We start from the raw sequence: 27,186 nt of genomic DNA, 5'->3' as shown, positions 1-27,186 counted from the left end.
GTGAAACACACACAGGAAGAAAAGGTATAGGTGGAATTCTGGGACACCTTCAGCTAGTTGCATTTTGACTTAGTCCTTGTACAAATGCATTGTTACACAACTTCTGTTTCATGACCACTTCATTTCTAAAGTGCTTGAGGGATAAGTCATGCTTGTCTAGAGGGACACTGTTGTTTACAGCACCAATAGATTTCATAACTTGCAAAATGTGCATTAGGAAGAGAACTATCTATCTCCTTGTAACAGCTGAAGGCAATCCAGTGGAATTGTACCTGTGGAATTGTTCTGCTGCCTAATGCTGCTAATGGAAAGATCATTTTGAAACCCTGTCAGGTATTCTTCGCTTCTTATTTCTGTGTACAGCCTTCCAGACATGCAGGGATCCTAATAACCAGATCAGGAACCCATGCACAGATGTGATGACTGCTTATAGCAGCAAGTGAAGCCAGTAGATTGCTTCAGCAATTACTCTGAGATTTCTCAGACTGAGTAGCCAGGATAAAAGGGTATTTTCAACTTTAGTCTTTGATCCTCCAGCTGTAAGGAAAGAACACAGCTCCCTGACTCCTCTGCCTTAGCCACCTCTTCTGCTCTTCTCTGCTCCTGTTTTTTCATCATCCTTCTTCAACCCACTCTTCACTTCTCAAGTCTCCAATTTTGAGCAATCTACACTTTATAGACTGAATCTGCATTCTACCAGACACTTCATCCACATTTTGAACAAAGGTTCCTCCCCTCTAACTTCCCCCCATATATGCATTAACTGGGATGTTAAATACAGCTGGAAATCTACTTCTTAACCTCTTGCCACTGCACTCATGGGACACCTATGGCAACATGGAAGGAAGGATGGAACAACACTGAAGAGACTTCCCTCCAAGCTCCAGTATTCTACCCCATCATATGCCACATTAGGTAGAAAACAAAAAGAACTGTAGGAAAATAGGGAATTATCTCCATACCTCTGTGCAAAGGTATGCTTAATTCCTCTGATAATTTGCTTTTAGTGCAAATTTATAAAAACAGCAAGAAAGTTGCTTAGCTGAAATTCCCTTCAAAATCTCAGTCTGTGCATTTTGGAAAGGAAATACTCTACCTGAAAGGTGCAGCTTATCAAAATAAGGAACTGAAATCTTGGTTCTGTACAAAGCAGCAGGCAACTTTGATGACAGATAGCACTTTGGTCTCTGCCGACAGTTTCTCAGGACTGACTTCTTGAAGCACCTTGGATACCTTAATTCTGTTTCAGTGTTTGATGTCGATTGCCCATGGCCATTTATTTACTGGCACCATGTTGCAGGATTTGTTCTCAGCTGTATTCTACATCTAAGATATCACAAAATCACTATCTAGTACCTTTGACTCACAAGCAGTAAGCACTAAAAATGAGCATTCCTGGAGAAGTTTTATCAAACTCGCCTTCCAGCACTCTATATTCAAGAACTTTTAATAATAAGGCACTTTCTCTCGGTATATTCTCAATTTTGTCTTCCTCCTAATCGATCCAAAAACATTTTGACATACAATAAGGAAGGATAGGAACAAAAAGAATGTTGTCAAATTATTAAAGCAGTGCCCAGCAAGGAGAGCTAGAAGGGCTGCAGAGAAATAGACTTGTCACTTGTGTCCCATTCTTGATAGATTTTCTACATATCCTTTAGTTTCAAATGATAGTTTTTATTATTGTGTCCTTGGGCAAACTACTACAGTGCTTATCAACCCTTTATGATAAACTGAAGTGTCCTGATATTTCAACAAACAGCTTGTGAACAGCAGGCTGAACACAGAACCTCACTTTGTAAGACATAACCAAGTTTTACATTAACAATATATTTCCTAAGATCAGCAATTCCATGCATATTTCATAGTAGCCATATCCACGTGTCAGGCTTTCAAAAAAACATTGAAATTGTGAATGCAAAAAAATCAGTTTTCAAATAACTTAGTAGTACACCAAAATGTACTTAGTACACTAAGGTAGAGAATTTACTATTAAGTACAGTCTTCACTGGCCCACATATCAGTAAAAGTTGATATGTAAAGAATTTTTCTGTTGTCATTCTGGTTTTTTTCCTGTATTATTCCTGTATGTTCTGTATTAATAAAACAGAGGACATAATGAAAAGCTTGAGAGGGAATCTAAGTGACAATTGGCAGCCCCACATAAGGCTTTCAGACTTTAAGACTCTTTCTTAGGGCAGTAAAATGTCCATATCCTTACTGACATATCTTCTCTTTATGAAATTAAATGAAAATCCAATACTTGATTTCATTAACATGCCAATGTAATGAGTTTGGCAATGCTGAATATTACTGTGTTACTCCTCTCATGGAGATGGCATCCCTGGAGGGTATTCAGCAAGCAGAAAAAGAGGGAGAGTATCTGTAGAAAGGGTGTTTTAAAAGTCCTGTTGGAGCTTGTGCCTTCAGGGGTGTATCTATCTGGGAATTATATGATCCATATCTTTTACAGCAGTAATATGTACTTTAAAAAACAAAATGACACCAAACATGATAGTTTGAAGATATGCTGGAAACTTGCCTTTCAGCAACAGAAGCTTATCTGCTCCAAAACTACGAAACCAGTTCGTTTTTGGCAGAGGCTAACAGGACTAATCTAATAAATTTTTTCTTGATATATCTCATTGTGGATAACCAGCACAAAGAAGCTGCAAATATTCTAGTAATTGAAATACAAAAAAAAAAAAAAAAATTGGACAACCTTTGACTTCATCTCATTTTTTTTCTCCTGTACCAATTCCTTATCTCAGTATTTTTTAAACCATTTCTTTCAATGCTGGAAATACTATAAACTGAGTACAAACAAGCTCAAACTTAATCTAAAATCAGATTGTTTAGAATGATCAGATCACAAATCTGATACTTTAATCCAGTAAAATGTCATTCTTCAGAACATAATTAAGTAGGCACATTACCAGTATTAATTTTACCAACTGTTCCAGCCATAATTTATTTGCTAGAGTAACATTTTCTCCAAGTCTTCTTCTCTTGGTGGATTCAAACTAATTTATTGACCAAGCCTAATAGCATACAGAGTTCATCACATTTCAGGTCTCTAGGTCTCACAATCAAAAGATCAAGAGGTACCAAGTACAAGGTGATACTGAAGCATTGAAAATATTATCCTTAGTATTACCCTGACCTTTTCTCTGACTCAAACACTCTTATATGTGGTGGCAAACACAATACCAGGAGCATCAATCTGATGTCAAACTGTGTAGGAAATTAGGCCTGGAAATTAGATACACAGTTACAACAACAAGCAGAATCTGCCCACTCTACTTCAGTAGACAACTTATTGTATTCCACAAAATTCTGATTTCCAAGATTTCACAATCAGAGAAACATAGAATATGCTGAGTTGGAAGCAACCCACAAGGATCATCGAGTCTCCCGATTCCTGGCCCAGAGCAGGACACCCCAAGAGTCACAGCATGTGCCTGAGAGCATTGTCCAAACACTGCTTGAACTCTCAGGCTGGTGCTGTGACCACTTCCCTAGGGAGCCTGTTCCACTGCCCAACCACACTCCAGGTGAAAAACCTTTTCCTGATATCCAGCTTAAACCTCCCCTGGCTCAGAGCTTCATGTTGTTTTGAGCCCTACCACTGCTCACAAGGGTGAAGAGATCAGCACCCACCCTTCCACCTTCCCATCATGAGTAGTGCCTAAATTCTGTGATTTGGCATGGTAATCAGTAGCCCAATTTTCAGAAGTGCTTCCAGCTATTTTCAGAAGGATTCCAGCTATTACCTAGCTGAGCACACATTACCACAGTGACTATCAACCATCAGCTAGCAATCCTAGCAACCCAACAAAGTCACAAACATTTTTTGTGGTAGCTCAGTGGATTATTGGAAAAGATGAATGGTGTGGGGAAGAATCCCTCAATGACTTAGTCAAGCTCTAGGCTGAAAACTGACATGGGAAAAAAACAAACATCAAAACAACAAAACAAATCAAACCAACCTTTTAAAAAGCGGCAAGCATTAAACCCACATTGTTCATTCTAAATTATGGTCTGACAAAGGCTGCTTCAGTTTCTTTTCTTCTGAGATAATACAAATGAACTCCTTAAGGATTCTGAATGTAAGAAAAATACCATCTTTTCAAATTTTTTTAAGAAAACCTCTGTATTTCACTGTTTTGTTTAGGGTTTTTTTTGGCAGTAGTGATGTTTTTTAAAGGTATTTTTTTGGATTCTCTGCCTTCCAGAGATAGCGCAGGACTCACTCAAATAATGCAAACACTTCAATGAAAACCTTCTGGTACAACAAACTCATGCACATTTCCCCATTGTTTTGTTCTAATTGAATGCTTCCTTCCAGCTAACTTCATTTCCATTCCGGCTTAACCGCATTATAACCAAAACTAGGTTTCCTAGCAAAGAATGGTAGGATGTTTTTAATCTCTTCTACCTTGAAACCCACAACATATTTTTACTAGGATGTTCTGCTTTATCACAAGCCCACACAAAGCTTTGCACAAGATCTAGAAATACATCTGATAGTACCATGCTTAACATTTACAAAACTCTCTTCAGGAGTAGAGCAATCTGCATCTTTTTGAAAGGTTCTACCTGACCTGGTCGCGTATAGCAACATAAAATCACTGTGAGATAAAGGCGGGAGGAGAAAGACACAACAGAAAACCCCCTACAAAATGTTATCTTATCACAGCTAATTAATTCTGACTTATAGAATTTGTGACTAGTATTTTCAGAATCTTACATTTTCAAAAACCTGCATGCTTTTATTGCCATTTTAAATTTTATTTTAGATAAACTTTTTTATTAATTCAGTTGACAAAAGTTCATCCAAGTATGAATTGTTAAGCTTTACACAATCCACAATGATGAATAACAGTGTGTGAAAAACCTTAAAGCTTATTCAGCTTCTGAACTACTAAGCAAACACACATTACAGAATGAGATTAATTTTAAGCTACAGCATTTGCTGACAAAAGTTTAGTAAAATCTTCTCTTCCCACTGGTGAAATGCCCACCTCTTTAAAGAACATCACTTTTAAAAATCCTGGTAAAAATAGCCATGCTATTGGCTTGTTTTTAAAAAATAAGTACAAACATTATAATTGGCATTTTCATAGCTAATGATAAAATACTGATCCTTTTTAATTCTGCTCTGCAATAATTGTTGATTTTTTTTTCTTTTTAAAAGTTAGCTTTCTAATTTACATTTAATTTAAAGGATTTTTAAATTTTTGTTTTCAAGTTAGAAGCTTTCCAGTAGCATTTGGAGATATTTCTGTAAGCAAACCAATGTGAAACAATTGAACACATTTAACTGATAAATTTTGAGTTGACAAAGAACCACAATGCAGGCTAAACTATTTTCTAATATGTATTGAAATGTATGTTTAATATGTATGATGGTGTAGAAATTTCACTTGAAAGCTGCAGTGTTTTTTACACAGGACTGTTGATCAAACTATGCATTAAAAAACCCCTGTTCTGTCCTCATAATATGACAAACATATCTTTGTCTTTTGGCTCATATTTTGCTCCAGAATCCATACTAACCATATATTTTTCAACTTTGTTTTAGTACCTATATTCTTATTTTCACCCACATTCACAGGCAAAAGCAAACACATTCACCAGTTCAGGTAAGAGAGGGATTTTTTTTCTGAAATACTTGAATAGAATCATAGAATATCCTGAGTCAAAAGGGACCCACAAAGATCATAAATTCCTGGTGCTGCACAGGACAGCCCCAAGAATCTGACCATGTGCCTGGCTTATCTAAATTCTTCCTTCATTCTGGCAGCCTTGATGCTATGACCAGTTCCCTGGGGAGCCTGTCATTTTATGGGAAAAAAAGAATACTGGAATACTAATATAATTCTATTCCCAGGATTTATGAAGAAATAGTAATAAAAAACACAGGAAAATTTAGGTGGGAACAGAAAGTCCTTATTATTTCTACAGATGGAAACGCTAGAATTTATCAGTGCAACCTGTGATAATGTTTAACCAAATTCATTCTGAAAAACACCTTACAACTATTTAGAATGTTCTGTGTTCCAACTTCCATCTGTCACCTATCATTCTACCCAATGCACCTCTGAGAACACTCTTGCCTGTCTTCTCTACATCCTTCCTTCACCTGGTTGCAATCAGAAGCTGGCCCCTCCTGACCCTTCTCTTGTAGTTAAAACCCCTTGTTTCCTCTGCCTCATTTCACTCCCCAGGTGCTCTCCAGCCACCTGCCTTCCAGGCAGCCCTGCACAGAACCTGCTCCAGCATGATGATCTCTTTCCTATAGAGGGATGCCCAAAACTGGATAGGGCACTCAAGATGTATCCCTTCAAACAGAAGGGATGAATCACCTGTCCTGATCTGTTGGCTACACTTTTGCTGCAGCAGCCCAAGGTGCAGCTGGCTCTTGCTGCAAGGACACACTGCTGACTCAGAGAATCCCCAAGTAAGTATCACAGTAATTCAGAGAATCATTTAGATTGGAAAAGACCTCTAAAGTCCTGAAGGTCTTTTCCTGCAAGGCTGTTTTCTATCCCTGGCTGTGTTGTAACAAGGGGATACTCCATCCCAGATGCATTTGCAAACCATTTATGAATTTCAACTTGATAAGGTTCCATTCAGGCCATTTCTCCAGTCTGTGCAGGTCTAGGTTCCAGCAGGCTCGCCTCTCATGAGGCTACTGGATTTGACAATCTTTAAATCTCTAAAAAGACTACCATATATCCCTTCACAACAAGTAGCCTAAATTAGATAGAACACTGACAGCTGTACAGGAAAACTGTATAATTTACAATTTTATTTACTTGACCAACGCAGCAGCAGCTGTCTGCTTATGTCACAATGCATCCCAGCTATTTCGTCAACGTTCTTGAAATTAGGGATCTTATATGTTTATCAATTAGATTTGCTGTACTTTTGTTTTCAGTGAATTTGCAAAAATTGTATCTAAGGAAAACATAATTTTCCTAGTAATAAAGTGTGAATAACATAGGCATTTCTAAAGGAGAAAACCTTACTGAAAAAAAGCATTCATAAAGCAGGTATGTTTTCCATGCTATTCAATTTATTAGATTGTATTTTTCCTGCTTGTAAGATACAGAAACTTCAGCATATTGCTTCAGGCACTCAGGCACAAATGCCAGTCTATTCAAGAGACTTTCAATAACAAATGGCACATCACTTCTACCAATTTCAGTAGTAAGTAGAAATTCAGTTGAGAAAAAGTCTCTTGCCTGACCAATTTGCAAATGCTGTGTTCAAAGAAGAAAAGTCGGCTAGGCTTGAGCTATGTTCCTCAGTTCAAACACTAGAGATTTTTCAAAAAAAACCCCAAAACAACAAAAACCCAAATAAACTGCTCAAAACAGTGATAAACAGTGATAAAGACTATGAACTAGTAACCTAAAGTCTTAAGGATTTGCTAACAGTACATTTCTTTAATATATGCTTAAAATTATCAGAGACTTAAGAACTCTAAAGATATGCTGGCATCCAATTCCCCCCCCAATACCAAAAGGAGTGACAGACGACAGATCTGGCCCAGAAGGAATAAGCACTTCAGCCAGAGGAATGGAGCAGCACACAACATGACTTGTCTCCTTATGGCATGTATCATGAAATTTTAATACTCAGCAGGCTGAGTAAGTATCTGCCATCAGGGAAACTGGGGAAGGGAAGAGTTCACAAATTTTGTCCTAACTCGTGGTCTAAGCATTTTATTCAGTTTTATCAGAAGCGACTGATTCTGCCTTTGGTTCACATCCAAGTACCTGTTCCTGAAAAGAATGCACTCAAGTCCTTTTTAGCAAAATTCCTATTGACCACAGTCCCCAGTCCCCTAAAAAATGACTATAGATGAAGTATATGTCAAAGAATACAATGCTAAAGAAACTTTCTCAAATCTGAATGACCACTGGAAAATCAGCACAGCAGTCAGAAAGATACCTGACTGCATTTTGTATTTGTATTAGTTCTAAGCCCCTCTAGTGAGGATTTAGAATTTTTTGGAGAGAAGATTACTCATTTAATACATATGGGATAAACAACAACCCAACAAAAACAATATTAGATTATTATTTATTTCGTCTTCACATCACTTGCCAAGTCAAAGGACAGCTATCTAACTGTAAGCTTTCAATGTTATTTTCTATAAAACAGTATTTTGGGTATTTCTTAATATGTATTTAGTTTAAATGCTAGAAACTGCATATGTAAAACATCTCAAGGCCAATTACAGATATCAAAAATTTGCTTAAAATCTCTTCTGTTCTACTATTCCGTTATTCTTCTGTTATTCACAGACAGACTAGCAGTCCAATTATTAAACTTCTGGAATAACTGGAGTCTCAGAACACATTCCAAGTCATCTGACCTTGATATCACTGATAACTCAAAAGTATAAATTTATCAATAAGAAAAAAATTCACCAAGGAAACATCTCCTGCACAGCAAGAAATTTCCCAACCTTCATACCACTGACTGGAGTAATACTAAAATAACAGCATTATTTAAACATACCTCAGTATTACTCAAACATATTTCAGATAACTTTCTTGAAATTCAGTCAAACCATTTTTAAATTAAAATTTAAAGTGCTAGAGAAGCAAACTTGACATGCCAATATAGGCCATGCTTAAATAACTTTAAGTAACTAACTTTCTCTAATGTTAACAAGTCTAGATGGTGACATGATATAAGAGTTTATCTTAAGGAGTTAATTCTCACCTGATTTATTAAGAATGATACATTTAAGTCAACTTCACGTACAGCTTCTGCTGAATTTGTCAAAGACTCTTCTGACTTCTGCCATTTTTAAGCAAACTTGCATTCCATATTTTTGTTACATCTTTGGCATTCTACTGAATAGTTACTTCTTATGGAAAAATCACTCATTTCACTTGATTGAAGGGTAGTTTGAATTGCTTAAACTGAGGAAGTGATCAATGTTTTTTGTAAATTTTTGCTACTATTATCACATAAAATTTTGCACTGAGCTTGCCATGTTATACTTAATATTATCTATTCATATTTCCACTGATAAAAAAAAAGAACACATGCCTATACAATCCTCAATTCTTGAAACTCAAGTACCATCACCTTCCATTTATTAGGTTCACTGAGAAAACAAAGAAACACACTAATTGAGAAGCTAAAAAATGCAAAGTCTTCACTTCCATGAAATTCACCAAGAGACCAGTTTCCTTTTGTTACAATTTCTTAAATAAACTTATCATCCTCCAAACAATGTACCAGAAGAATTTCTTAAAGTAAACCAATGTTTAAACAAAGAGAGGGACTTCTATCTCCTCATGAAGATATAAAATACATCTGACATTTTGAAGACAGGTCAGCACCTTTACATGATTCATTCCAAACCTTTTAATACCTTGAATGATAAAATTATGGTTAAACAGGTTCACAAAACTTATCAATCTCTGCAAGTAGGAAGCTAAAAGTCTTCAACTGAAAATTACAGCAGTATTGGTGGTGGAAATAAGTTGCTGATAATCCATTCAAGCTCCAGCAAATCAATGAATTCCAAATAAGACTACTATTTTATCGCTGAACAAAGAAGATACAAAATTGCAGGAAATTTTCTTTTTTAAAAAGCAGGTCATAATGCAAATTTTCAAACTCCACTAAAATCTCACGCTCCCAAGTGTATATGATTTTTATTTAAAAAAATCAAACTTGTTCTTGTGATAATTCCTAACAGCAGAAATGCTTACCAATTATAAAGAAATCAACAATTTGTACATTACCTAATGCTGCTCATGCTTCCAGTTTCTGATCCAAGCTTACATCTCTCCAGTTGGCTCGCCACAATCTGACGTTCAGCCTCAAGTTCTCGAGTCAGTCTCTCAAACTGCAGTTCCTGAAAACAATAATTTAAACAATTTGCTTTGACTTCTCTTGAGATTAAGAAGGAATTTCAGCACATAAAAATGCAATTTGTGCAAGAATTATTAGCTTAATATCTTATAACAAAGCTTCCTTTTTTTCTTTTTTTAACACATTCAAAGTTCACATTTTTGTGGTGACACCTACTTGTTCCTTCATTTGTCCTAACGATGCATGTCATAGAATAAGACTGTTTATCAGGAAAGGAAATTGTAACTATATTAAATAATTTCACTTACAGAGTTCATGCAGATCTCTCAGTAACACAGAGATCTTAGCAAACTGACCTAAGTATGATCACAATTAAGTACAATTTGTGTTACTGATTAAAAAAGATGCTAAGTTCTGTGGATAATCTAATTTAAGTTTCTGCACTTAAAAAGATAACCGTCACAGTGTACACCAGTGAAATAAACTAAATGGAAGGTGTGTTGATAGGCCCTGAGCACAACTTAATTTCTGCAGTTAATGATGTGCAGAAGAGAAACTCAAGTAGTTTTGGACAAAAGCTGTGCTTAAATTCCTACCACTAATTTAATTTATTTTCTTTTATTCTATCCAGGAAACCAAACCAGTCCTACCAGATAAGATTTATCCACGGAGCTTATAAGGGTACTTATAAAGCGGCTTTTTTATACACAAAAGATTATTTTTTATTAAAAAAAAAAAAAAGAAAACCAATATAATTAAAATCGCCACCATTTCTCAAAGGGCTACATTCCTCACATATTGTAGCACTAGTTTTATCAAATAAAAAAATTAAACAACTTTATGGTTATTGTAATTTGTCAAGTGTTGCTGCCCTTTCATTTTGATCAGTAACATTTCATCATTTTCACAGGTAAACAAAAACATCTCCCCTGCCCCTTTTATTTAGGTTTGTTGAAGGCTCAAGGAGAAATATATTGAGAATCCCTTTCTTAAATAATTCCCTTATCCAATCCACACAAATGAACCCATTATCACTTTCTCCCTCTATTTTCTTCCAAAACAACTCCCCTTTAATTCAGAGGTATGGGAGGGAGTCCCTTGAATAACTCCCCAGCAAAGTCCTGCTGGGCAGAACAGCACTGGAAATTACTGGAGTCGTGACTTATGCCCACCAAGGGACATTGAAGGACTTAATATTTGAGAGAAAGGAAGAAATGACAGAAATAGAGTAGGATTTGTAAGTGCTCATTCTAAGTCCTACCTAAAACTTCTGACCAAGTAATCAACGGTAAATAAAGGCCTTAAATTTTTCAAATCTCTGAAATGAGGCAAATGATAACTGAAATGTAAGAAGGAACTCACTGATCATCATTCTGCTTAATCCAGCTGGACCACTCTCCTATGTTTCCCTTGCTATTGTCATGGAATAATTTCTGCCTTGCACTATGAGTAAAGGGGGACATCTACATAGGTTATATTCAGCATGAAATAGCCAGTGAATACTTAAATGGCCACTGACTATGTGACAAAGCCTGCTTAAGTGTGAATTTATTACTCCAAACAAATCTATACAGAGTACAAGAATACCACTGAAAGTCAGATTGGTGTAAAGAACAAAACATCACTGTTCATTAAATGTCAACACTGCTGTAGCAATCAATAGTTAATAATATTCTCTGCACATTTTTGTAGTGTACAGCAACACCTTATTCACTGTTGTCTGAAGATATGATTAACAAAAATCACCTGACAATAATCATCTATTTCATATATGCCTCCTTCACAAAGAGCATTTCTCTCACCTAGAAGAATCAATTGCCTGAAAAGCTGAAGAGACAGTTTATCGGCTTTCCAAGAGTTATTATTCAAATCCAGATCTTGTTTGCATAAAATAAAACCCTTAATGCAGAAAGGATTCTATTAGAAATATTAGTAAATTGTTGAAGAATGAAAAATCAAAGTGGTACAGTATTTGCCATGCCAGCATGCTTAAATCAAAGTGTGTAAGGCTGGAGAAATTATGATAGTATTATTATACTAATAAAATACCCAAGAAAATCTAGCTGAGCATTATGTTTACTTTCAAAATACAAGCAGAACTTTTACCAGCTATTCTGTGCCACTACATTTTTTAAGCCACTTGAGTCTATCTCAGCAATGCAAATTTAGGTGCTTAGCATAGATTTTCACCCAGTCACTTCAGCTCTCACCATCCCAGGTGAGGCAGGTCAGGAGTGCTCTTTGCCATGGCTCAGAATGGGCATTTGCCTTACCTGCCCAGTGAGGAGGTGGAGCTGTCCCCTCAATGCTGCTGAGAGAATGTTAAGCACCAAGAATTCAGGAACAAATGCTCAACACTCTCCATGTTGTCCACTTGCCTTTTCCTAGACAAAAAAAGTTCAGTTCCTTGTGCTCTTTAAGTCTAATAGGGGTGCAAACGATGGTTCTCTAGTTTCTCCCTTTTGTTCATGCTATCCTAAGCCAACTAAATACAGAAATGCCTCAATCCTATTTTACAGAAATACCTCAAAAGCAGTATTATTCTGCTTTTTTTTCCTTTCTTCAGCTCTCTGGATTGTATGTCTTCTCATACTTTTCTATGCTTTCTATTCCTTCAGTTAATTACTCTGATTGACAACATTTCCAGAAACTTCTGCATTTCCTCAACAAATACCCTTTAGCTAAGATTACTTTGTCCTCAGAAGTTTTTTTTTCTCATTATTCTAGTCTCTAAAACATACTTTTCTACTCTTCACTCTGTCTTTTTTTTTTCCTACTTACAGCTTTCTGTTCTCTTCTGCCTTCCATCTTTCTTTCATTTCCTAGCGTGTTTCATGACTCATCCTCCACTAAATCTCTTTCAGTCCTATTACACAAAGTGCTACTCCAGCAAATGCCCTAAATTGATTGGTTTAAGGAGTTTTTCTCATTCTCTCTCTCCCTGGTTCCTCATTGAGGAAACTCTTCTGTTCTTAAGACGTACAAATTGATGTTTTCTGGTTTCACTGCCCACATAATTTAAGTCCTGCCCTGCAGAGATGATTAGAAAAGGGCAGTTGTATCTATGTTACTCCTCAAGCAGGAAGCAAAGATGTACTTGATCACTTAAGAAAGAAATAGCCTTGGGTTTCTAACACATGAAAATGGCAAGAAAACATGAACAGGAACTTCACTACTAGCTTTTTAATTGCTACTATTTCTTACTTAATTATCTTCTGTCAGGTGCCACCAGAAGTTAGAAATGAAAGAAAGGAAACAAAAGTTGGGGAGGTGGGATATGTGCAGAACCAAACAATTATAACTTCAAGAATTGTCCTCTACGTTGAATTTAATAAGCAGTTTTCTTTGGTATTCCCTCATGCCCATGAAAAAGGTGCAGGTCCACAGGGTTGCCTTTGGACTGAAAAAAGGAAAGAAGAATTCAAGTACGATTTGTGAATCTGTTTTCCCTCCATATCAAGAAATCCTGGCAGAAAACAAATTAATAAGCTTCCTTGTCTTTGCTTGGGAAGCAGTGAGAGTGACTAATATTTGAATAAATCCATATGTTTAGATTTCAAGCAGCTGTCATAGTGCAAGTAGACAGAAACCAGAAATAGCGTTTGCTTACATTTTATAAAAATAATCACTGAACCTGACTCCATCATTTGTATTATTTGTTGTGTTTACAATCATTCTCACCAGTTCATGCCATGTTGTGTTATCTTCACAACTTTCTATTATTTCTCTGAATCAAGCTAATCAGAACATCAAAATTAAAAACAAATTCCTACTCACTGATTATGCAAATCTGTTGTCAAGACAATTGCAGAATGAAGAACAGCAGAAACTACAATGCAACATCAAAATTAATTTACATAATAACATGTCGAGAGCAGCCTCAAGGACTGTGCTGCAAAGGGCAATAATGCCAAAGCAAGTGCCCACACAAAGGCACTACAAAGTGCAGTGACCAGCATGGCAGTCCTGGCACTTGGCACCAGGAGGGGGTGTGGGAGCGGGAAGCCACCAGAGATCAGAGATAATGATTTGAGTAATCCAGAGAAACCACTCAAGAGAGCATCTTGGAAAGGGAGGAACTTCATGATAACCTTATCAAATTGTTTTGAAGTGATACAAAGTATTTACCTGCTAGGGCCTGAAGTAATTTATGTTTTAAAAATGGTATTTGTCCACAAACATGGTGGGGTTTATTTTGTAAAAATAATTCATTATTCCATAGATAGCAATTCAATGTACTTTCATTATCAGCATGAGTTTTGTATTTTATCTATCCTCTGCAGCCACCAAAGCTTCAAGCACAATATAAGACTTGAGTCAGATCATAACATTTCACAGTGGTCCAAACAATGAACAAGCAAGAAGAAATCTTCACAGCCTTTGGACAACTCAGGAACTCCTGAGCTCAGGGCACACCAAACCAGAGGGTATTTTGTTATGTTTTATGCTTTACATCTGATGGGCCATCTGCTGTATAGACCCATTTGAATGTTGGGAAGGGCAAAATAGGGTAAAAGAAATTTGGCTGGTATTTGGAGTTGATCTTGTTTTACTTTGTCCTTTACAATCTTAATGTAATCCTTCAATCCTTCCACAAAGAGATGTGTATCAATGCTAAGCAAAAGACAGCAAAATCAGTAGTTACAGTAAAAAGCAGCTAAAAAAAAAAAACCACCAACAAAAAATCCTTAAAAAATCTAAATTTAGGCACAAGAGGCTTGCAAAATTATTGGGTTCCTAAGAATCTTTAGGTCATGACATTAAAAAAGGAGAAGTGTCTAGCTTTTGATTGCAAATATGCTATACAAAACCTAATTGGGGCACTGGTGATCATTTGAATCTTGAAATACAGACAAATAACAGCACTGATAATCCAGGGTAGGAATCCCTGGTGAGATGAATACAGGAAACCTGATTACAGCTACACAAACAAATAAATTGTCTCTGGGATTGAAGTCTATCAGAGGAATATGTTAGAAACCACAGAACTTCAAAAAGTACACAGGCTGTAAAAGTATACAGCATTGGCTCTACCTTTTTGTAACCTGTTAAACAAGAAAAAATTTACCTCAATTAACATCACAAATACGTGAATATTCCTAGGCACATCCTATAACATCATGCACAATTCCATATACTCCACATCTGTACATTCTACTGAATGCCACTTCTCAGAGCCATGTTGGTAACAAACTATTTTTAACCTACAGTACCAACCACACATGAGCAGCAAATCTGGAGTACATACTTCCTAAGGAAAACAGCAAAACCCAGGAAAGTCTAACTTGGCAGAAACATAGGGACAGATATCATCAGACATAAACCAGACCTGACAACCCATCCTGTAAATAGAAGGAAAACAGAGTGTCTTCATGCTTTCAAAACAGGAAAAAAACACCACTAGCAATGCCCCTAAACATCTGACACTAAAGGTTGTTCAAAAGCTTTGAAACTGGGCTTTAGAATGTACCAATCAATACCTTTCACATTCTCTACACTCTCCATTGTTGGTCTGCATTTTCATTTGTTCTGTTCTTATCCTTTTTCACGGGATTGTTTCCTGCTTCCATTGTAGTGAATAACGTGGGGTGAGGGAAAAAGCTCACAGAAAGGTAATTATGTAAGCAGAGAGGCAGCAGATTCAGAAACTCAGTGGTGGGTATGTATGTTCTTGCAGAATCTTAGTGGAAAGATGCCTGCACCCATAAGGAAGTCCAAGTTTCCAGGTAACCAACCTGAAGGAAGCAATTCATACACTGAAGGGCAGGACTACCATTCAGAGGAACTCTGACAAGCTGGAAGAATAGGCCGACAAGAGTGTCATGAAGCTGATAAAAGAAAAACAAACAGTCCTGCAGAGAGGATGGAATGCCATGTAACAGTACAGCCTCTCCCCAGGAAGGACCTGGGGGTGTAGCAGACACAAAGTTATGACTTAGCAGTGCATTCCTGTGGTGACAATGGCCAACCCCTCATTGAACTGCACTAACAAGAGAGCCCTTAGCAGAACAAGGAAACAATTGAACTAATTATTCCCTTTTATTTGCTACTCCTTAAACTGCATCTTGAGTACAGTGGTTGGCTTTGGGCCACCAGGACAAGACATGACGAGATTTTGAAGCAAGATCACCAGAGGGCCACAAAAATGATCAGAAGATAAATGCACACATTGTACAACCAGAAGTGGAAGAATTTGGTTTGTTTAGCATGGAGAAGAGACCATCTAGGGAGGACGTATTTTATAGAATCTCCAAGGCTGGAAAAGACCTCCAAGATTAAAAGTCCAACCTTTGACCAAATACTGCCCTGTCAACTAGACCACAGAACTAAGTGACACATCCAGTCGTTTCTTGAACTCTTCCAGGGATGACTCTGTTCCAATGCTGAACAACCCTGTCAGAGAAAAAATTAATTCTGATGCCCAACCTAAACCTGCCCTGGCACAGTTTGAGACTGTTGTGCCCTTGTCCTCTCACCAGCTGCCTGGAAGAAGAGACCGATGACTTCTGATACCAGAAGAGACTGGTGAGGTGACTCCTCACCTTGCAACACCCTCCTGTCAGGCATTTGTAGAGAGCAACAAGGTCACCCCTGAGTATCCTTTTCTCCAGCCTAAACAACCCCAGCTCCCTCAGCCACTCCTCATACAACTGACCCTCCAGACCCCTGACCAGTGCTGCTGCCCTCCTCTGGACACACTACAGCCCCTCAATGTCATTCTTGCAGGGAGTGGCCCAGAACTGAACACAGGATTTGAGGTGTGCCCTCACCAGTGGTGAGTACAAGAGGACAATCACTGCCCTGCTCCTGCTGACCACACTATTGCTAGCACAGGCCAGGATGCATTTGACTTCTTGGCCACCTGGGCACAAGCTGGCTCATGTTCAACACCCCCAGGTCCTTCTCTGCTGGGCAGCTTTCCAGATGCTCTGCCCCCAGCCTGTAGCTTGGCTGTCACAGACTTTCACTTCTTTAAGGCAATTATAGTGAACACATCACCAGGCTCTTGCCAGACATACGCAGCAAGGAGACACAGGCAACAGTGACAAGCTGCAATGAAGTAAATTCTAACTGAACAAGAGGTAAAAGAACAAACACAAGCAACAAAAACAGTAATTAAAAAAAAATCCAAAACCAAACAAAAAATTAAGGGTAGTGAAACACTGGAACAGGTGTACTGGTACACATAAAATGGCCATTCTTGGAGATTTCAAAATCCATCTTGACATCTGATCTAACACTGAAGCTAGACTTGCTTGGAGCAGACCTCCAGAGTCTCTTTTAACCTATTTCCTCCATGATCCTAGAACTGATGAGCTCTGAATATTTTTTTCAAGTCTTTATACCAAGGTTATTGATTAGATCAGAGGTTACCAAACTCCCTGATCATGATGATTAGATACAGACATATTTCACTTGATGTAAATGCTTGTATTTTATCAGCCTGAATTTCTCTAGCTTATTCCTCCACCTGATTTGACTGTTTTAGTCATTCCATGCTTCTTTACAAGAGATTAGCATGGCATGTAGGCTATTATGCATATGGATTATTTATGGGACAAAGAACTAGTTTGGCTGATTACAGTGTTTAAAAATAAACTATTCCTTCATTTTCATGTAGGATTACTTCAAAGAAGTCCCTTTTATGCCTTTAACAACTTTTATAGAAATAGGGCCCTATTTTATTTTCTATGTTTAGGATTCTCATACAAATATAGTGACAATTGCATTCCATGGCATTGTTTTAGCTCTCCAGGCATACTGCCCTGTTCCTCTGTGAATTGCAGGCAGGCCTTGCTCTCTGAAGGCACATTGCCCAACTGCCTGGACTTCTGTTCCTAGGGAAATTGCATTATTTCTTTTCCAACATAATCACCAAAGTTTTTAAAATTTCAAATGGTCCTTTTTTATCCCATTTTTACTTCTCTGTTTTATCTTCAGCTTCAGTCTTTAAGCTAACTCTTTTCTTCTTCTCATTAGTTTTTACATCCCTTGCCAACACTCCCAATGGTTCATCACCCACCATGATTGCCGTGCTATTCCACTTCCTGCCATGCAAATAACTTCTATCCATAAAGCAATAAACTCTAAGTAAAAACTTCAGAGTGTTAGGACAGGATTAGGACTACTATGAGCTTTCTAATGTAAGTGCTGCGCTTCTCTACCCTCTGCAGCAGCAATTCAAGGAGGATGTTAGATAAAATTGACTTTCTACCTTACTAACTTTGACCTGCTTTACGGCTTACTGTTTATTCATAAAGCTCAATGTGAGAGCAAAACAAATCATCAAAGTGGTAGGCCAAGGAGAGCAAGAGAAGTAGGGCTGCAGGTTAGTAACAGACTCTGACTCCTCAGTCTTACATTGGCCTGAGCTTGTAATTCTCATTTACTTCTAGCTGTCCAACCATATGTCTAAGTGGAAAAAGGTAATTCCATTTACAGTAGCAGCTCTTGAAGCCTGACTATTAGATTTTCAGCAAATCTAATATACAAGACAAAACTGTGGACTGACGGATTTTTACCTTGATTTTCCAGTACATATCAGCAGTCATTTTATTGAAGATGGAAGATGCTTTATTATACATATATTTGTATAGTTTAAAGAAGTGTGAAAAGCAAAGGAAGTTGTACAACATGGTCACAAAATGTGAAACTTCTAAAAAATATCCTAGATGTTGAAGCATTAAGAAAGCCTTTTTTGGTTCTGACAACATCCTCAGGTTCCAGTTCCCCTTTCTTATCTGATTAGATCTGTGCTCTGTTGGGCAGTGTGCCAAGATGCCAGCAATAGCTGCAGAGCTGTCAGAGCACACACCAGCACATGTGCACACCAGTGACACACACAACTTCTTGACCAGCCTGTCTACATGCTTAGAGATCCGAAGTCCTCTCCAGCATTTTATTCATGGACTTCTCCAGTTCCCTGTCTATATGCCTCTGAACTAGTTCTCCCTCCCAGAGAATACACATCATCCTAGGCACTGGGAACAGATGGAGAACCAGCACGATAAATCATTAGCTTTACACTTGTCCAAAATGGTCTAAATGAGCAGCCAACTATTCCCTTTCTTTTCTCCTACTTGAATTTAGGAAATTATTCTGGTGAATAATTTTTTCTTTTGATTTTCCTCATCTTATAAGAAAAAACTCATTTCTCAACACATAGACTGTAAGTACAGCATATCCAAGAACACATAATTTGCAATAATCCCTGAATTTCTGAATTAATTAAGATTCTAGACCTGAACATTTCCATGAGTAGCTATTAAAAAGCTGGTCATTAGCAAGTTTCTAAGAGATTCAAAAGTTATCTAACAAAGCAAGATGGGCCCTTTTTTTTAAGATAACCTAGCCCATGCAAATGAATACCTACAGGATTTTTTTCTTGTATTGAGACTAACAACTTAGAAGCTTGATTTTCTGCACACTTGAGGCAGTTTGCTACACTAACTGAATGTGGATGGAGTTTCAAATAAATAAAGGATTGCATCAAAACTGTAAATTCAGCTCAAATACAGAGATGTTAATTAACGAAAATTCTAGTATTCTAGCTGACAGTACAATGATTAGTCAAATAATTAATTTATTTCTGCTACTAAGTCCTATTAAGTGCTAAAGAAAAAATTGCCAGTATGGGCTAAAAAAAATTTGAACTCAAGGACTGCAAACCCTTGAGATTTGCACATTTTCTTCACAGATGATTCTATGGCAGTAGCAGTTAACTTTAATAGCTTTTGAATATTTCCTCTTTTATTATATCTTTTATTACAAAGAAGAGAACTAGTAAAATAATTAGGCAATTCATTCCTTTTCTGGCTACCCTAAAGAAATACCACAGTTTCATGAAATTCCCAACAGATTCATATTGTTCCTTATGAAAGAAAAAAGCAATTAGTAATGAAAATGTTAGTTTTAAGAAGTATCATTATCATCTTATTCTCCTAATTTCTGGTATGAATAGCTCATCTTTTCAACAAAGTAAAAACGTTTTCATAATGAAATTATAGTCTAAAAATCACCTGTTTGAAAACAAATAGGTAAGGAACATGTACTTCAGGGTAACATTTGTAGTATGGGCAAGGATAGGTAGGGAAAGAGCTTAGAACCAGTAAAAGAAACAATCTCACTGAATAAAAATTCCTTTTATGAGTTGATATCTGGGTTGATGCAGTACTGAGTTGTCAGAGATGTAGTTTGAAAGATGGGTACAAAATGCAGTAGTTCTGAGAGTCTTCAATTACCCCAACACTTGGTACAGAAAATGAAAGAAAGTAACATGAAAAGGTGGCACATAAGCTGAATTTTACATAGTATCATACACAGATGCTTGGGATGCCCACAAGAAAAGATTAAATTCTTGACTTGGTCAAGCAAGATAGTTTCACATCTTGCTTGAAGATGTGAAGCTTAGAGCTTATCTCACTAAGCTGAGAAGCCAGCCTTAGTGATCATTCTGTCTTTGAATCCAACATCCCCACAGAAAGCAGAGCATCTGCCAGTTAGGAGCCACATAAAAAGAGAAAATTTTAAGAAAAAAATATCAAAAAATTTGCTTAAAGCTAAAAGTAAAGTATTTATAGACAGCAGGGAAAATAATTGTTGGAAGTGTATGATGAATGTACAGAATCAAGGCAGTGTATCAAGAAAAGGTCAAGACACAGAAAGTTAGTAAGGGCAAAGGAAGTTGTTACTAAAAAAAGCCCTTTTTCTGAAAGGTGAAATCATCTTCAAGTGAAGAAAATACAATAGCGTAAATGTTGACAGGTTAAACAAGAATACAAGACAACACAATTTGATTTTAAAGGACAAATAGCCAAAAGCATCAAAGCAACCAACAAATATTTCTCCAAATGTATCAGGAGCAAGAATCTGCCTGGAGAGCCTGTAAAACCACTGTTGAGGATATAAAAGGGCTCACTGAAGAGAAACCAAATGAATCCCTCATGGAAATTTTTACTATTTTATGGGAAATTCTTGTGCTAAGAAATCACTGAGGGAGTCTTATCAGAGGATCTGCCTGAAATTGAAGTGAATAGGTCATGAAACAAACTGACAAAACAACCTGTAGCAAATTGAAGATCAGATGGTATTTGCTCAATAGTTCTAAGAAACTAAGAAATACACAGCTTAAAATTATAAGACATTGAATGTAATGCCAGTTTCAGGGGGATCTAGAAGACTATAGACCAGCAAGCCAGATAGTCTTACTGGAAAAATTATCAGTCTGTAACATAGAAGAGAATTTGTGGCCTCTAACATAAACATGAGCAAGTTATCTAGAAGGCTTCCACATGGATAAGTTTTTCTTAAACAGGAAGTCAAATCAGGAAATAAATGGTAAATTCTCTCAGCTGAAGGTGTCCACCAGTGAAGTTCTGGTGCCATGTTCCACTGTTTAATACATATAGCATGACTTGAAACAAGGAATGAGCAACAGGTCAACAAAGTTAGGCAACAATAAAAAGTTATGGAGGACCGTAGGGCTGAAGGGCAACAACACTTGACCCTCCTGTTTTATCAGTGGTTTGCCATTTGCTTTGCTGTTTCTTTTTGACACAGAGTTTTGGGGCCTGACATTACCCAAGAGGGGAGGCCGAATGCCTCAGCCTTTTCTGTGCCATTTTTGATGAACTCGCTGGCCTTTAGCAGCAGCAGAGCTGTATCTTTCTTGTACTCCTACTTGCTAACATACTTGCAGAGACTCTTAAGTTATTCTTATTATCTCTTGCTGCTTTGAGTTCCAGCTGAGCTTTTGCCTTCCTAATTGCATCTCTGTACACTGAAGCAGTACCTCTCTATTCATCTGTGGAAGCTTGTCCCCTTTTGCACTGCTCCAGTGCTCCTTTTCTCATTTGAGCTCTTTTGGTAGCTTGGTGCCTTTCCAACTGATTTCTTTTTATGTCTGCTCCTTTTCCTGCTTAGGGGGATAGACTGCTCTTTTGTACTTCAAGAAGCAGCTGCACTGGGAAATCTCCCAACATTCCTGAGCTTCTTTGCCATCCAAGACAGGTTCCCTTTGGATCCTTCCTAGAAGTTCCCTGACTGAGTTGAAATCTGCTTTTCTGAAGTTCAGGTCTTTATTTGATCACTTGTCCTCCTCAAGTCTTTGGCCTCTATGCTCTTACAGTCTCTGCAGCTGCTGTTGACATTTTTATCTTCCAACAGGGTAAACATTCAGCCCAGGAGAGCACAGCTCCTGGTTGGTCCATCCACAACCACATGAAGAAGCTGTTCTCAACACATCCTGGAAATGTCCCAGATTATTATGCACCATTGTGTTGTTTTCCCAGTCTCAGAGTGGCTGAATTCCCTCTTAAGAACCAGAGCCTGAGGCCTCTTGGAAGTGAAGGTTTGATCCACCTCTTCTTCCTCACCTAGGTCCATAGCAGACACCATGAGATTTCTCTCAATAGCTCTGATTTTGACCCAGAAACACTCTACTGACTTGAAAACAGATGAAAGAAGATGACTCTTTATGTAACAGGCATGCTTGTGGTGGTTACCTGAAAACAGGTGGCTTTTGAGTATTAGAAGTTGATATTACATATTATGGCCCTGCTGTTACTCTTTAGTCAGCATATACTTGATGTCATCAGTGAAGACAGTTCATCCAACCAACAATAGGTGTTCTTGGTAGTGAAACATACATTATTAACACCAAACAGATACCAGAAAACATAATGTATCAGGTTTTTCTACAGAAGAATAGATTTTCATCCTTGAAAAATCCAGATTGGGAATCCAGGCTATTCTTTCAATAAAACACTAAACAGATTTTACTACTGAGTTCTCAAACAATCAGAAAGATTATAGATTTGTACTACTCATCGTAAGTAAAACAATTAATAGAACAGAATAGTTAAATATACTGGACTGGATTTGTGGCTATGCCTCTGGAAGTTCAAACACAAGCAACACTTGCTGCACTCCAGAATTACCATGCCTCACTAAGACAACTGTGCTGCTTCCACATAGCACAGATTTCAGTTCAAAGACTACTCAGTTGCCACCAAAATGATGTCAAGGAAACTGTCAGTAGATGAAAACAGAGAGAAGCATCTCTACAGGGATGCTCTTTACAGAAGGAATATCAACATTATTCCTATGATACAATTATAAAATAAGAAAGCCATAGGAATCATTGTTACTGTCATTGATTCAGGGAAAAAAAAAAAAGAGGGAAGAGAGAATGAGTAGAAATAATGAATGAATGAATAAATTTGTTGTATGACTTCAATCAGAATATTTCATTGATACTATTGTGAAAGTCACCTGAAATTTAAGTCTTTATTACAGCAAAACACAGTCATCAAAACTGCACCTATCCCTGTGGAACTGGGTTCCTGCTAGGAACCTTCTAGCAGTGTTGATAACAGGTCCAAGACCTGTCTCAAACAATGCATAACACTAAAGCCCCTGATTCCAAATGCAGGCTAAGCAGGGAGAAGTTGCAGTTCCCTTTTCAGGAAAAAAAAGGGTCATGATGTCACAGTATTGAAAAGGAAAGGCAAAGTAAATGGAAACAAGCCATGCATGCAGAATTTTAAACTCAGTGTTTTAAGTGAATTTAATGGCAGAGAGGCAATTCAAATTAATTTCCAGATATGGTTTCCAGGCTGCAGTTTAGAGCCATACAGTTCTTTACCCTGCCTCCTCATCTTAAATCTGACATCTCTTCCCCCACTGGGAATTTGGACTGGGTAAAATAAGGCCTCTCTCCTCCCCACACCTGGCAGCAGCTGAATGCCACATACTCCTTCTTCTGTGACTCCAGGCACCATTTCCACGACAGCAACAGGAAAGTCATTTCAAACTGGTCTGGAAGGGAGGGAATGAGAATCACCCCTCCAGCAGAGCTCCCTCTCACCTCCCTGGACAAGGCATTCTGAGAAACCAGGGACAAGAGTGAAGCTGATTGCACATCCTGGGAGGGACTGAGGGCCTGGCAGCACCATGCAGCCTGAAAACCTCTCTTCACGCCTGGTGAGAGTTGCTGAGGTTCAAGCTCATGTGACATGGTGGATGGAGTGCCCAGTTTTGCTGGTATGTTCGGAGCAGATCTGGGATGGGTAGAAAGCATTTGGCTCTCCTGCCCTCCAGGAGCACTTTGACTGTACAGCAGATGGATTTCTGGCCATTCCATGGCTGAGGGGAAGTAGAGATATGTACTTGCTATGAACTGAAGCAGCACAAGGGGAACTTTGCTTTTACTTCACAAATCAGAAATACCAAACCTGTGGTAGCAAAGTTTTAGCTGTATTTTTCACCATCTCAGAACTGTGCATGTGTTGGGATTACTTGTCAAAGCCATATGATTTGCACAGCCAAACATCTCAAAGACAGAAATGAGATGCGATGTGACACTTCTGAATGATCTTCGCTAGCCTGAAATAATGAGAATCTGGAATTGCAATCTCTGCTTACACAACATAACTAAGATGCAAGATTACTCTGTGTCTGTTTCCAATCTCCAACCTGCTCACAAACCAGGATGTAATGCATCAGCACTAGACATATGCCCTAACCATGCATGGCAGGCACCTTTAAAGGATCACAGAAGCGTGGAGGTAGGCAGGGGCCTCTGGAGGCCACCTTGTCCAATTCACAAAGAGCCACACTGAGCAAGCTGTCCAAGACCATGTCCAGGTAGCTTTTGAATATCTCTAAGGAAGAAGAACCTATGGTCTCTCTGGGAAACTTGTTCCAATGTTCAGTCACTCTCCCAGTAATGGTGTGTCTCCTGGTGTTCCTACAGCACCTTCTGTGTTTCAGTTTGTGTCCACTGGCTCTGGTCCTTTCCCTGGGCACCACTGAAAAGAATCTGACTCCCTCTTCTTTGCACCCTCTGTTCAGGTGTTTGTACATATTGATGACTTCCTTCCTGAAGCCTTCTTTACCCCAGGCTGAACAGTCTCAGCTCTCAGCCTTTCCTCAAAGGAGAGATGTTCCCTTCACCATCTTAGTGGCTCTTTTCTGGACCCCCTCCAATATGTCTGTATCTGTCTTGAACTAACAAGCCCAGAACTGGAGCCAGTGTTGAGGTGCGGCCTTACCGGTGCTGAGAAGAGGAGAAAGATCACCTTGACCTGCTGGCAACACTCATCCTCCTAAGGCAGCCAGGGACACCTTCTTTGCCACAAGGGCACATTTCTGTCTCATGCTCAACTTGGTGTCCACTAGGACCCCTCAGGGCCTTTTTTGGCAAAGCCACTCGTCAGCCAGGTAGCTCCCAGCATGTCCTGGTGCATGGAGTTACTGGGCACAGCCCTGTCTGAAACTAACCTTATCAAGGTTACTGAGGCAAACACATCATCTCAGAAGCAGCAAAATTTGACCAGACAGTTGTCAGGCACACTAGGTAACTTTTTTTGTGCAATCAAAATTACTCTCCCTCTCAGAACACATCTGTAGTAAAAGAGAGATCTTCTAGAATTTTTCTCTGTCTAATCAGAGTGAGAGGTGTAGCTTCTTCCTAGTGAGCCTGAAGGCTAGGAATGTTTAACATATCAGATTATATCAATATGGGAGAATATTCTTTTATTTTCTGAATTGATCATAGATGGTTCAACTTGTCTTACCTTACAAAATTTATTCCTCTCATCTCACAGACACTCTAATTTAAACAATAGCCTGTGCCATGCAAAACACTAACTTGCCCTAGTCTGATAGCTGCATTGGATACAGTCCTGAGAAGCCTCTTTGCTCAGTAAGTCTGGTTCCTTGGATTCAGACCCTTTCGAGGAGAGTCTCACCAGACCGGAATACACAAGTACCAGAAACATTTGCAATGCTAAACTGTAAGAATAAAAGAAAAGCTACTTAATTTTCTGGACCTGTTCTCTTGTCTATTCCTTGTGTATTTTACATTTTCCAATCATGTGACATGCAAAATGTGACATCAAACTGATTTAGCAAGTGCTAAAAATTTATAGAGCAAGTTCCTCTCTGTCTTAAAAAGGGAAAGTATATATTCAGTGTACCAAAATCACGATTTTGAAGCAAGTTTCACCTCTGCTGAAGCTTTCTTAATATTGTGTTACTTTCCCATCCCTAAAGCTTGATTCCTATTCAGTACAGACTGGTTTTTCTTATTACATGGCTGGCAAAGTGTGTATCCTTTCCAAAAGCAAAGTCACTGAAATTAGAATGAAAGAAATAATTTAATGGGATGCACTTTACTTCATTTCCTCAAACAAGAGACTGCATTGACCAGGAAAGACATTTCTCTGGCTCATATCCACTGCAGAGAAAAGCCAGAAAGAGAGAGACAGAGAGAGAGAAATACACCATACCCTCCCTTGAATACATTCATGAAAAGTGGGCAGAGACCTTGCAACAATGTTTGGGATGTCTTTGACAGCATCATTGGAATATAAAGTGCCTCTAACCACTTTTCATGTCTTTTTTAGGAAGAGCAAAGTCCTCCAACAGTGTAATGCCACTTAAAGAGGAGGACTTTGAAAATTAAAGCCTTATACATCAGTTTCCTTCCTTTTAAGCAGCTTCACAAACACTGCAGACAGTTTCTACCTTTTGTTCCTCCAGCTCATGTTTGATACAGGAGACGTGTAAGGAGCCCTTTTGGAGACAGCACTTGCACAGGGTACAGTCTCTACAGACAATCCTAATTGAAGTTTGGCAACTGGATTATTGTCAGGACTGGACAGAGGGGAACATAACCTCCTGGAGGTAAGCCAAAGTGCATAGGGTTTGGTTATTTTAGGATTTTACCTTCCTTTCCTGAATTTACAGAACACATCTCTCAAGCCAGTGACACAGGTTTTGTACCTGCTAGCGAATTTTCTGCACGCCACATGCTCTGGGCATGTTTGGTGCCAGGCTGGACTATCACTTTCCTAGGAAGACAGGATGACAGGTGTCTCCATAGCAACTGGGTACACATGGCTCTGGATACAGTACCTCACATAAATAGCTTGCAACTATGCATTCCCTAAAAGAAAATACTCTACAGTTAGAATTCCACTAAAATGGAAAGTACAAAATTATTTACAGTGAAACAAGCTTAAGCTTGAGAAGCAGTCATGTGAGAAATAACACTCCAAATAATGGATAGCGCAAAAACTATGTGACCTAAATTATAATTTCAAATATTTCTAAATGAGAAAGCTTTGGATAACTCAGACAACTGCAACCACTGAAAATGCTAACTTTTAATGACAATGACTGTATGCAAATGATCTAATTACAAACATCAACACACAATGCCTTGTTGAAAAACAGGGGGAAACATTTTGAGCAGCTTAGGAAGAAGAAAAAATTACACTTTGAAAATATTACTATGCATATGGAATAATGAGGCCTCATAATAAATGCTGC

General features: G+C 38.2%; 1 protein-coding gene and 1 long non-coding RNA gene across 12 annotated transcripts in view; one reads left to right on the top strand and one right to left on the bottom strand.

Moving 5' to 3' along the window:
* Positions 1-27,186, bottom strand: part of CTNND2 (catenin delta 2) — a 638,012-nt gene that overhangs the window by 379,934 nt on the left and 230,892 nt on the right. For all 11 annotated transcript variants that reach the window (XM_077182185.1, XM_077182224.1, XM_077182172.1 and 8 more), the window contains one exon: positions 9,780-9,892. In XM_077182185.1, the coding sequence (XP_077038300.1) occupies positions 9,780-9,892 (113 nt within the window). The remainder of the gene's footprint in view (positions 1-9,779; positions 9,893-27,186) is intronic.
* LOC143694651 (uncharacterized) overlaps positions 26,369-27,186 on the top strand; it is a 31,148-nt gene continuing 30,330 nt past the window's right edge. The window contains exon 1 of the long non-coding RNA XR_013183284.1: positions 26,369-26,538. This is a non-coding gene — a long non-coding RNA (uncharacterized LOC143694651). The remainder of the gene's footprint in view (positions 26,539-27,186) is intronic.

This window comes from Agelaius phoeniceus, chromosome 1, assembly GCF_051311805.1.
Source record: "Agelaius phoeniceus isolate bAgePho1 chromosome 1, bAgePho1.hap1, whole genome shotgun sequence".
NCBI lineage: Eukaryota > Metazoa > Chordata > Aves > Passeriformes > Icteridae > Agelaius > Agelaius phoeniceus.
The sequence above is the reverse complement of the archived record's forward strand: the minus strand, read 5'-3'. Positions and strand labels throughout refer to the sequence as shown.